Source organism: Pagrus major, chromosome 16, assembly GCF_040436345.1.
Source record: "Pagrus major chromosome 16, Pma_NU_1.0".
Lineage (NCBI taxonomy): Eukaryota > Metazoa > Chordata > Actinopteri > Spariformes > Sparidae > Pagrus > Pagrus major.
Genome location: NC_133230.1, coordinates 1,461,738 through 1,474,237, shown reverse-complemented (window position 1 = coordinate 1,474,237; position 12,500 = coordinate 1,461,738). Strand labels below are relative to the sequence as shown.

General features: G+C 41.2%; 1 protein-coding gene across 1 annotated transcript in view; it reads left to right on the top strand.

Moving 5' to 3' along the window:
- npas3 (neuronal PAS domain protein 3) overlaps positions 1-12,500 on the top strand; it is a 263,350-nt gene that overhangs the window by 239,121 nt on the left and 11,729 nt on the right. The window contains exons 8-9 of the mRNA XM_073483920.1: positions 3,305-3,498; positions 5,886-5,992. Of these exons, the coding sequence (XP_073340021.1) occupies positions 3,305-3,498; positions 5,886-5,992 (301 nt within the window). The remainder of the gene's footprint in view (positions 1-3,304; positions 3,499-5,885; positions 5,993-12,500) is intronic.

The following is a 12,500-nucleotide window of genomic DNA, read 5'->3' as shown; positions in this document are numbered from 1 at the left end:
CTCTCCGTCACATCCTGGAGAGACAGGATTATGTGATCTGACCAGTGTGTGTGTGTGACAGGAGAATATGTTATCAGCTGCTGGCTCACAGTCTCAGTCTATCTGTCGTCAAATGAAGTGATCCATATGGAAATCTGTAATCCTACCGTGGACGAATAGGTGTGTGTGTGTGTGTGTGTGTGTGTGTGTGTGTGTGTGCGTGCGTGTGTGTGTGACTGAGAGTGACTCATAGTGTGTATTTTTTTATTTTCAGGTTCAGGTGTGTGTAGTATTTCCTTATAAATATGAATTTTCTCATCCACGGTGGTCTAACTCTCTCTAAAATAAATGTTAAGTGTAATAAAAACAATAATGCAACAACTTCATCTTAAGTTTATACAGATTTATACTTTTTATTAAACTTGTTAAAAGACAAAGTAGGAAACTGAATGAGATAGAAAATTATATTTATAAAGAAATCAATACACGGAGCAGAAGAGAAAATCAACAGCAGTCGATCTACCGCCAGTGAAACTCAACATTTTCTGCTGATGTCTGACATTGAAAGGAAGGAATCATGGTGTTTGAGCCCCACAGGAGGCTTTTATTGTGAAATATCTGCACAGGAAGTTTCATTAGCAGTTGAAAAGTTGACTTTTGAGCAGAGTAAGTATGACCTGACTCTGTTGTTATGCTGATGATACTACTGTTTATATCTCTATCTTAATTTGCGTTTGATTCACATCAACAGTTTTAGTTTATTCTTGTACTATATTTTAACTTTAATCACTTTAATCTGCAACACAATCACAGTTACACTCCCGTACAGTTGGGCTGTTTAAAGGATTCTCACTAAAATATGATCAACGTTAGAAATACAGCCTGTCGCTGTTTTTGATCTGCAGCCTCTAGACAGTCCAGATGATATCCTAACAAATCATTCACTTTTTCATAAAACCATGAAACTTGGAGCCCTGAACATTTTCAGAAATGGAGCCATCGCAAAAACACCACGTGGCGGCCATTTTACTTTTTCCGCCATGCCTGAATTATGTATTTTACTTAATGGTGAGTTCAGGTACGCTGCGATAACGAAATTAGATAATCCAACATTCACTTTTTCATAGAAGCATGAAACTTGGTACAGTTTAAAAATTTAAATGTTCAGATATGGAGCCATCGCAAAAATGTCGTGTGGCAGCCGTGGCGGCCATTTTACTTTCCGGACCCAAACTGCACCAAGTTTCAATGTCTTTATGATAAATTGATTCACCTCAAATTCAAGGGACCTTGGTTTGACGTCGTCTTTGTCTCTGTGCATTAATGCTTGTTTTTTGTGCATAAAGAAGACCTGTGTGTGTGTGTGTGTGTGTGTGTGTGTGTGTGTGTCTATATCCAGATCTCAGTCCCAATAACATCAGGACTTTAAGTTCTGTGACCGTCTCTCCGCTCACAGCTCGAGAGGCGAGATTAAGTGGATTCACTGGACTGCTGTGTGTGTGTGTGTGTGTGTGTGTGTGTGTGTGTGTTTGTGTGTGTGTGTGTGTGTGTGTGTGTGTGTGTGTGTGTGTGTGTGTGGTTTATCCCAGAGTAATGTACTTGATTCTCTTCAAGGATGACGGCGGACGGAAAGCTGCCGTAACTTTATTGTCAAAGACAAAACATCAGATCCATTGATTCATTCATTGATAATGTGACTAATTCATCAAATCAATATATGAATGGAACAGCAGCTAAAATATTTCAGAAGAATGAAAAGTGAAAACAAATTTATATTTGAGGACAAATAATCAGACGATGCTTTTATTTTGTTGTTTAAGCAAAATAAAATCATTCTCAATGAAGTACTGCGAGTGTGTGTGTGTGTGTGTGTGTGTGTGTGTGTGTGTGTGTGTGTGTGTGTGTGGTATAGCATGTTCCACCTGGCAGACTCAGATCACATGCAAATCGCTGTGGAGACAGAGACGCACATAAATATTCATCCACACATATGCATATATTACTACACACACACCACTGCAACACTAACACACACACACACACACACACACACACACACACACAACACAGTGTTACAGTTAGTAGTTTTAAAGCCTCTGTGTTGCAGCAGAGACCTGAAGGAGGAGGAAGCAGCCGTTAGCGCCAGTTTACAGGATGAATATCAGTTTCAGAGAACAAGTCAACCTTCAAACACGCTAAAGCTGTAAAGTAGCCGCTTGTAACAGTTAGAAACAATTAAAAAAAAGTGAAAAATGCTGGTTTTGGTGTCCACAAAAACAGATGGAAAATATCTGCAGGTGTCCTTAAAAACACCTGGCCTTCACCCAACAGATATGGATAGAAATGTCCCGGGTCTCCTTCATAAACACCCTGTTCTGATGCACAAAAACAGGTTGAAATGTCTCCAGGTCTCTTTAAAATACCATCACAAAAACTGCTGTCAATGAATGTAAGTCTCTTCAAAAACACCTGGTTTTATGCCATAAAAACAGCTGGAAATGTCTGCAGATCTCCTCAAAACACCCGGGTTTGACGCCACGAAAAACTTCTGGAAATGCCTCCAGGTCTCCTTAAAAATGACGCTGTTTTGAAGCCACAAAAATCCCTGAAAACGTCCGCACGTCACCTTAAAACACCTGGTTTTAACACCACAAAACTGCTGGAAATGTTTGCAGGTCTCTTTGATAACACGCAGTTTTGTGGTTAATAATCAGATAATGTCCAATTGATATGAGATGTTTAGTACAAAAGTCCACCGTGGACGTATCTGTGTGAAGAAACAGCTCTGAACCTTTAGACTTCCTGACTGTACGTCCTCTGTCCTCCCTTGTTTGACCTCATATTTGTCACATATGAAGAGAGACAGGAGAAAAGGAAAGGAAAAGAAAGTGACACTGCATTTAAAAGACAAACATTTCCCCTGCGAGCTGCAGCGGCTGATTAACATTTCTCGCAGATCCATCGCATCCGACAGACTTTTGAAGCTTCACACGAGTTTAAAGCCCTGGATAATTACACCCTTCACTCTCCCTCTGTCTGTCATCTCCTCCTCTTCCACCTCTCCTCTTTCTTTCTTTCTTTCTTTCTTTCTTTCTCACTCGTTCACTTCATCCTAAGAGTCAGCTCAGGAGAAGAACAAAAAAATATGAGAGAGGTAAAATCCACAAAAAGTTCCCGTCAGTTCACCTTGTTTTCATCTGAACTGACCTCTGCTTCAATATTATGTGACAGTCGTGACTTCTGGATCTTTATCTAATAACAATAATATAACATAAATATAAACTCATGTCTGTCTTCCTCTGTCTGTCTTTTCTTTCCCTCTCAGGTGATCCACGTCACGGGACGTCTTCGCATCAGGATGGCTCTGACGCACAGCCGCTCGGTGCCCAATCAGATCATGGGGATGGTGGTGGTGGCTCACGCCCTCCCGCCGCCGACCATCAACGAGGTTCGCATCGACTGTCAAATGTTCGTCACCCGAGTCAACATGGACCTCAAGATCGTCTACTGCGAGAACAGGTAGAGGAGGGAGGACGGTCTGCTGGATGCCAAATTCAGACGTTTTCATAAAAAAGATATCTTGCAGAAATTTGAAAAAACAAAAGTCAAAAAAGGGTTTTACTCGGATATTTATTTTTAGATAAATTATTTTTTAAATGATTGATAAATATATTGTATGAATATAATAAAACAAATATTAAATAGAAGCTTTCAACAAGGTAAAGAATAACCAAGTCAATAAAGTCATTCTCAAAAATCAACAGTTTACATGTTCAAATAGGAAATAAATAAATAGAAATATCAAATACAATTTTATGTCATGTTTTATTTCTTCATTTTGACTTTTGATTTTGCAGTTTTAGTCCTCCATAATTTGTTTCTCTAAAAATAAATGTAGAAAAACTGGAACAACACTGTTTAAAGAGCTTCACTGAAAAACATAATTTTGTAGTCCTTATTTATTTATTTATTTATTCAGTTTTGTTTTTGATTGTGGCAGTTTCAGTCCTCCATAATTTAGATCTTGTTTCTATTATAATAAATATACTAAAATTAGAGCAATACTGCATAAAGAGCTTCAACTAAAAAGTCATTTTACAGATATTTATTTATGTATTTTTGATTTTGGCAGTTTTTGTCCAACACAATTCAAAATGTGTTTCTATAATAATGAGTATACAAACATCAGAGCAACACTGTATAAAGAGTTTCAAACATTTTATCGTCATTATTTCTTCTTTTTATTTGTTTTTGAGTTTGGCAGCGTCGGCTCTCTGTACTAAATATCAGGTTTTTTTGAGCACTTAAACCTAAAACTCCATTTTACCGACTGTTTCTGCATTCATGTTTCATACCTGCTGTTCAAGGAAAAAGAAAAAAAAGAAAAGTTGTCTGGCTTGTCGGAGCTTCTTATTCATGAGGACGTGTGACCCAATCCTCCTGGTTTAACAGTGAAATACGTTGCTGATGGATCCGGCTGCTTCCTTCTGTCCAGATAAAGCAGATAGGCATCAGGATCTCGCTCAGGAGTTAACCGGCCGACCGCGGAGATTCATATCAGGCCAAGAAAAAAAAAAAAGAAACCTTCATGTTTTATTATAAAAAGAGAGGAAGGAAAAAATGATGGTAGACAGATTGCTTTTTTTGTGGGTGGAAAAAGGGACACAATGCGAGGCAGATGATGATATTCAATGCGGAGCGACAGAAAGCGAACAGACAAGCGTCGCTCCCATTACAGCCCCATTTTGAGGATGAGTTTCTAAGAGAATGAGAAAATGGGAGGATGGGTTTTTTTTCTAAAGAACAGAGTGTGCTGTTATCTGCCTGCCAGACATTAGTCTCCCCCCACCCGTCCTCTATCAGAATGATACCTGGGAAATTGTTCCGTCTATCCTGTGGCGAATTTGCTCAAATTAAACCTTTTAAAGCTGATGTGTGTTAGCTGTACAATAGACAGCCGGGCTTCAGTCTCTGTTTGTTGAGTTATTAGCGTTTTCTTTTTTTTCTTCTTCTTCTTCTTCCCTGAATCTTTTAATCGTCGAGTACCAGAACTGCACAGGGACGAGTTTATATGTTTCAAAGTTTCACAACGTTTTGCAGTTCGGCGTCACGAATATGGAGACAGGAGCTCGTCAAACAGGACGCATCACAGTGAAACAATGTGTTATAATCTGCTCGCAACGCTGTAGTGTTGTGCTTAAAAGCACATCAATATTCATATTCACTGAAAAAAAATAAATATTGGATGAAAAAATGGAAAAAATCGATCAGTGACTCAAAGATCTTCATTGGCTGATTATAGACAAACTAAATAAACTGTCTTTGTTTTCATGACTGAATAAACTGAATCAACAAATAAAGGACAACACAATTTATACTGCTTACTTTGTTTATATATGGCGGACCCTGCCACCTTTCTAGCTTCAAACAGTGTTCTGGGACCTTATTTTCCTCTGAGAACAGCTCGTTTATTCACAGTTTGTGTTATTACCTCATTAATATTGTAAATATTTAAATTCTGATTTTGAATTTCTTTGGCTTGCTAACATAACATTAGCTTCCTGGCTAACAGCTGAGCGGAGAGTGGACTAAGGTTCAGCGTATTTACTGACTTGACGTGAATGTTTCCATTGAACCTTACAGGGTTGTAATTACTTTTCCAGGTATAAGAATACAGTACAGTGATTAAATTTAACTTGTTGTTGTTGTTGTTGTTGTTGGGGGTGGATTTAAGGTAATTTGTACAAAAAAGACAGAAAATCTTTTTTATCATATTTCTTCAGAAAATCAAAAAAAGTACATTTTCTAGTGTTTGTGTTCTTATTATAATAAAGTTTACATGTTGTGTCTCGGAGCATTGACGATAATGTTATTGGTGTTAAACTAAATGATCTTCTGTGTCTCAGGATCAGCGACTACATGGACCTGACTCCGGTGGACATCGTGGGGAAGAGGTGCTACCAGTTCATTCATGCTGAAGACGTGGAGGGAATCAGACAGAGTCACCTGGACTGTGAGTACACCTGACTACATACTCTACACTGATTGGACGATAAAGTCCACTCATTGATCCTCACAGGTGACTGCTCACCTTGGACGCAGCAGTTGGTGTTGTGCTTGTTCTGGAGCTGGCTCGCCTTTACGCCTTTGTTTGTCCTCACGGTTGCAGAACCAAAAGAAATGAAGTGAATTTATTTTCTATCAGTTGTCAGAGACAGTGAGAAGGGAGGCGACAACGACATTGTGAGTTAAAGTTTTTTTGGTCTAAATCCCGTCACATGATCACCGCTAGTAAACTCTCTCTGCCGGGGACGGACGCTGTTTTCAAGGCAGAAGTGTGACGAAGAGTCTGTCGGACAGACGGGATGAAGTCACGACCTGCTACCAGATTACTGTTTGGTCCTGTAACGTTGCTTTGTGGGTTGAAGTGTGGGACGTTTCTCTTTGATTTGATGAGTGAAGGATCTGTTTAGTTGTCAGACTGTGAACGCCATCAGAACGTCACACCCCTGTCGAGACGTCGATTTGCCTCTGTTGCGACCTCTGCTGGCCGATCAGAGGAAGAATGAAACTGCCCCCCATTCCACCTTTTGTAACTTTTATACAGACGACGAGGCGGAAATACAGCGCAACTCAATCTGCTGATGGAGGACGATGTGATTTTCCTGAGAAGAAACAAGTTAAGTTTTGACAAACATCAAATTTGTTTTTCAAGGATTAACGGCTGTTTTATACCAAATCACGTCGTCTTGCAGTCCGTAGTTTTTCCTCTTGATATCGATTTGAAGTTGTTTGATCGATAGACTGTCAGAAAATGGTGACAAATGTCCAAGATGACGTCCTCAGATGTTCGTTTTGTCCACAACCCAAAGATATTCAGTTTGTGGACGACTTCTTCCCCCTCTGGCTTCTACAGCAGCAGTCTTTCTAGATTTAAACTTAGTTAAAGTTTCCACTTAGACAATCCTCTCTCTTGTGTATCTTTGAAAAGTTTCCTCGCTGCAGCAACTCTACAGTCTTATTACCCTTGTCAGGAGGCATAATACACCGCGCCTCACGCACACACAGAGGCAGAGGTTCGGTGTCCCTGTTTAGTGGCTGTCTGGATGATTTGCGGCGTGCTGTTTGTTGCTGCAGTCAGATCTTTACTGTGGTGGTAAAAGCTGAGGAGGCGTTCAGAGCTGCACAGCGTTTCACGGCGTGTCGGAGGCAGTGAAGGCGTTTGGGCGGAACGCCAAATAATAACAACCACACAGCAAGGACAACACGGCTGATGGGAGTCAAACCGCAGACAGAGGTTACAGGCAGATCCTATCAGATACTTTCTGCTGCAGTCAGACTCAGGCAGCAGTGTGAGACTCTATAGTTTTATCTGCATTCACATTAAACATTATCATGTATTTACAGTGTGTGTGACCCAACCTTTACCAACGTTTCAAGGCCTCTAAATGAGTCTCTCGTCTGTTTTTCAGTGGACCTGATAGTCAGATAGTCGCTCCTGTAGGTTTGAGAAGCGGCTTTAAAATAACCGAGACACTAAACCTGCTCTCTATTACAGACTGAACTCCTGGGATGTAAAGACGGGTTAAATGACGTCAGTAACAATGTGTTTGTGAGAATCAACAGTCCACACAGTGTTTCCTCCAGGAGAAGTTCAGATACTTGTGTAAAAACAGACTCTGGTAAAAGTAGAAGTACTGATTCAGCTTCTTTACTCCAGTAAAAGTAATAGAGTACAGGCTCTGAAATGTACTCAGAGTATCGCAGTAAAAAGTCTTCCTCTGAAGGACATTTGTGGTCAAAGCTAACTGAAGCTCACGTCATATTAATATATGACTGTTTGCAGTGAAACTTTAATGCAAATATCAGACACATAATACGTCTTCCTGTGCAGTTCACTGGACAGACAGACGGGAGGGGAGGGACAGACGCTGGTGTTTTATTTTAACCAGCAGACAGCTTCTGGAGGAATAAACACCGGAGTCGGGGAGAGCACAGAGTTTGTTTTTTATGTTTTTTTGGATTAAAAAGCAGATTTATCTTCACTCTCGCCTGTCGTAACGAGCCACGATGTGAAAAGAAAAGACAGTGCAAGCTAACAGAAAGAAACGGAGTCTGTGGTGAGTGTCAACTTAAGTCAGAGACAAAACTGAGCTAACTGTCCTGCAGCTAATGTACAAGGTAATCTGTCTGTTTGGGGCAAATAGACCTGAGGTCAAACTCACAAGAATAACCTGGGGCATAATTCACTTAGCTTGTTAGACTTTGCTAGCTTGGTAGCTTCCAGCTAGGTGGGCTTGTTTAACTAACTCGTCTCGCTGCAGCTCCACCAGCTATTTTGAGCTGGGAGTGAGGTGCCCTGCCAAGAAGCGACGGCCGTTACAACTGCTTTATTTTTGCTCTTGCTCTTCATATTTCAGTGCGACTTTATTTGACCATTTTACACTCGAGTCTGTACCCAAACATTGGCACTATTTAATAAATAAAATAAATCTCTACACCTGCCTGCAGACCTCCTGGAGTCACCATAACTCATGACAAAACTAAAACATGTCACACACCTCACCAGAAAAAAAGAAAAAGCATGAAGCTCCCTCAAACTTTTTCAATTACCTTCTCCAAAACTTCCTGAGCTCTGAACATCCAGAGTGGCAATCAGGAAGTGACTCTACGGCGGCCCGGCGGGGTCAGACGGAACAAGGAGGGGGGAGGTTAGGATGTGTAAAACATGAAAAAAAGGGAAGTGAAATATGGAGGGAGATTATTCCTCCGTGGCTGCTGCGAGGATGGGAGGTCAGGGAGGCGAGCCGGCAGCCAGCGGTTTAAATGACTTGGTTTTAGTCGAGCGTAGTCTAATACAGCACCTTCAGTCACCTCGGCTGCTCGTTTTATTCTTCCTCTTTCAAAATTAATTTCCTCTCTGAAAGGGGGGCTTTCAGAAATGGATGGCTACGGGGCGGTGGAGGTGCGCCGTGTCTTTTCTCTCTCCGTTCTCCCCGTCAAACGGAGCGCAGGCAGATTGTTCTGAAATCTGCCTTTCTTTGGGCAGTTTAATTCGGTGGCTTCATGAACTCGCCGCTGATTGTGTGGGAGCTGATTTCAGAGCAGCCGTCTAATGATTCCCGACTGTTTCAGCAAAATGTGCCGAAGCTTCCCGCTTAATTGGATGGTGACGGTCCGGTTTGGGTGTTGCCAGTGACGGCAGTGTTGAAAAAAGTACCCAAGAAAAAGTCATACTTGAGTAAAAGTAAAGATATCCTAAAATATTACTTTGGTAAACAAGTCAGTAAGAAGTAAGATGTAAGAAGTAAGTCTTAAAGTATCTGATATTAAATGTAAATTATACAGAACATGCTTGGCGCCATTATTTACAGGCCGTTGTAGTTCATTATTGTGGATGCTCGCATTGTTATCGTGGCGACCATTTTGTCCCTCCCACCGAGGATACATGGGAACCCGTCACCAGAGTAAATGTTAGCGAGTAAAGTACGTTTCTGCAAAACCACAGATGAGTTAAAACTGAACGTTTCTTTGTTGAAACTTTACGTTTGTTTAGGTTGAATCTTATATCACAAGAACCACTTGGTTAGGGATAGAAAAACATTGTGGTTTGGATTAAAATCCATCAGTGTGGATGCACAAACGTTATCATTTTTATCCCACTGAGGATGCATGGAGCGATTGCAAGGAAACCACGTGAAGAGAAAGCAAGCGAGGAAATGAAATGTAAAAATGGTATTGAGATTTTCCAACATGCCAGATTCTGCTGCGAGGTATTTATACGTTATGACATTTAGCGGAGAGTCTTTCAGGACGGTTGCTCTCATGTATCTTGGAGATGACTGACGATAGCGACTTGCAGTTCTAGCGACGACCGAAGAGCGATCATATCAAATAAGAAACTTGTGAACTTGTGCTCTGTAACCTCGACCAGCACACTCAGAGGTTCATCAGTCTGATCTCAGGACTTTTTGAGGCCCAGAAACCAAAATTGGAAACGGCTTCTTGTGGTCAACCTGCAGGAAAAGTTCCCAAAATATTTACTAAAGCAGTGATTGAAACAGATTATAGTTTTTTCGTTGCTCTGTCTGATTGCACATTTTAGGTTCGAGTCCAAAAAGCCCTGTTGTTATCAGAGGAAGCTGAGTTTTGTAGTGTCTTTGTGTTGTTGTGGAGCAGCTGCAGGTTTTTTAGGTGAGAAAAAGACTTTGTGCAGAACAGCAGCAGCTCGCAGCCTCAGATTTTTTAGAGGGATTTATTTCCACGTCTGCTGTCGGTTCTCCCGCTGCTGCAGGAGTCGGATAGTTAGGGAATCGATCAAGGTGTATTTTAGAGGGATAGCCTGTTCTCTCAACAGGGATCTAAATTTTAAAAGGCTTCTTTTTAAGTGGAGGACGAGGCGTGATCCCTCTCTGTGAAAAGGCGTCACTCTCTAAGTCTCTATCATTACCTGCTGACAGCCGGTCTTAGCTCGGGTCAGATCTCAAAGTCAATCTGTCCTCGTTTCCACCGCGAGAACAGAAAGAGAAAGAGAGAGAGATGGAGGGGGAACGAGTGATTTGTAGGCAGAGAAAGAGGGAAAAACAGAGAAATACTTGGCACAGGGGATGAAGAGAGAGAGTCGTCTTCTCTCAAAGAAAGGGAGAGGAATGGGAATGAGTGATTCGCAGATAGAAGAGAGGACGAAAATGCTCATTTTCTCAAGGAGAGACAGGTAAAGAGGAAGACGTTCACTTGTCTTCTTTATAAGAAAGGAAAAAAGGCAGGAGGAGTAAGAAAGGGGAACGTATAGAAGAGAAAATCACATGCAGTGTTGGGTGGAGAAAGCTGTTGTTAAAAAGGAGGAGATGCCTTCAAGTAAGAAGAGGATATGTGAGCATGAAGGAAGGAACGAGGTTCTCGTGGTTTTATAGAAATAAAGAAAGTATCTTCTTCATCAAAAGCATTGAGTAGAAATCTGAGTTGATCTCAGAAGAACAAGATGGATTAAAGAGAGATGCAGCGTTAAAGTGAATGAAAGAAAAAGATTTGCAGAGAAAACAGGAAAGAGGGCAAGATAACCTCTAATTTTCACAATAAAAGCATCAGATTGTGTGAAACATTAGTCAGGAGAAAAACAATGGAGGCAAAGTTAAGCAACAATACGTAATACACAACATCTGGTTGTACAATAAAGCTCACTGACAAACGCTTGCAGTTTGTGGTTAGGTTTAGGAAAAGATCAGACGTGGAGTTAAAATATTTAAGTTTAAAGTTTTGTAACTTCAGTAAGTTAAGCGACGTAAATGACATCACAAAACGTGAGGTGACTGAAGGGATGTGCAGGACTCGAGACACAAATTTAATGCCTGGAGACTTGTCTTCATGACTTGAGACAGATGACTCGAGGACTTTGAGCACAAACCTGGCAACCTGGCAACCTGCTAGGCCGGAGCAGAGTCCAAAATAATGACAATAAATGTACTTGTAGTTACTTGGCTTGAACATTTTGGATCATCCTGGACATCACGTCAACAACGAAGAAAGAAAGTTGACTATATTTTCTACAAGAAAGGAAAAAGAAAAATTTTCAGGAGGAAATGTGGCAACGAGAAGACACGACAGAACAGGATTCACTCGTCTTTCTTACAAGAAGAAGAAGAAGAGGAGGAGGAGAGATTTTCCACTCTGGTTCTCAGGGAGTCAGAGGAGGACAGGAGGGAAACTGTGTCAATAACAAAAAGGGAGAGTTTCACTTTTTTAAAGAGAGGAAGAAGAATAAAAAGAGAAAAACACAGGTGAAGAGAGGAAGAGGAGACATGTGGACAGACAGAGGAAGGAAAGAAACCGACAGAGAGACGACAGAAAAGAGGACGAGACAGACGGGATGTTTTGGTGAGAGAGACGATGGAGAGACATTCAGATTCAATGGGATATAAAAGAGAGCGAGAGACGAGCAGAGGAGTGAAAGCTCGGTGGATTTAAGCCTGCGGGCGTTTTAGCAGAGCTCGTCTCTCTGGACTAACACTGCCTTTAATGAATCCACACACACACACTGAAAGGCTTTTTTTTATCTGTCTGCAGACAAAACACACACACACACACACACACACACACACACCTGTGAAACTATCCACACAAGTGCGTTAGTAAAACACACACCAAAAAAAAGTCTTTAGGGAGGAGCGAGAGACATGGACAACCTCAATGACATGAAACACACACACACACACACACAGACACACACACTAACACTGCTGACTTTTCGAAAACAGAGACAAAAACGATTTATATCAGAAAGTAAAAAGCGACGTGGTGACGTCAGTAAAAAGTCCGTCCTGTGCCCGCCCTGGAGCCGACAACAGCCAGCGAGTGATCATGCAGACGAGCGACCCGCTCTCTCTTCTTCCTCCTCTCTCCTGAGCCACTTACACGCCGGCCTCCGGATGATTGATGCATCATGCAGCCAATGAGCTTTCAAATCCAGTAATATATAGTTTATGAGTTTTTAAGCTCTAAACTGGGAAATTATGCAAGTTCAT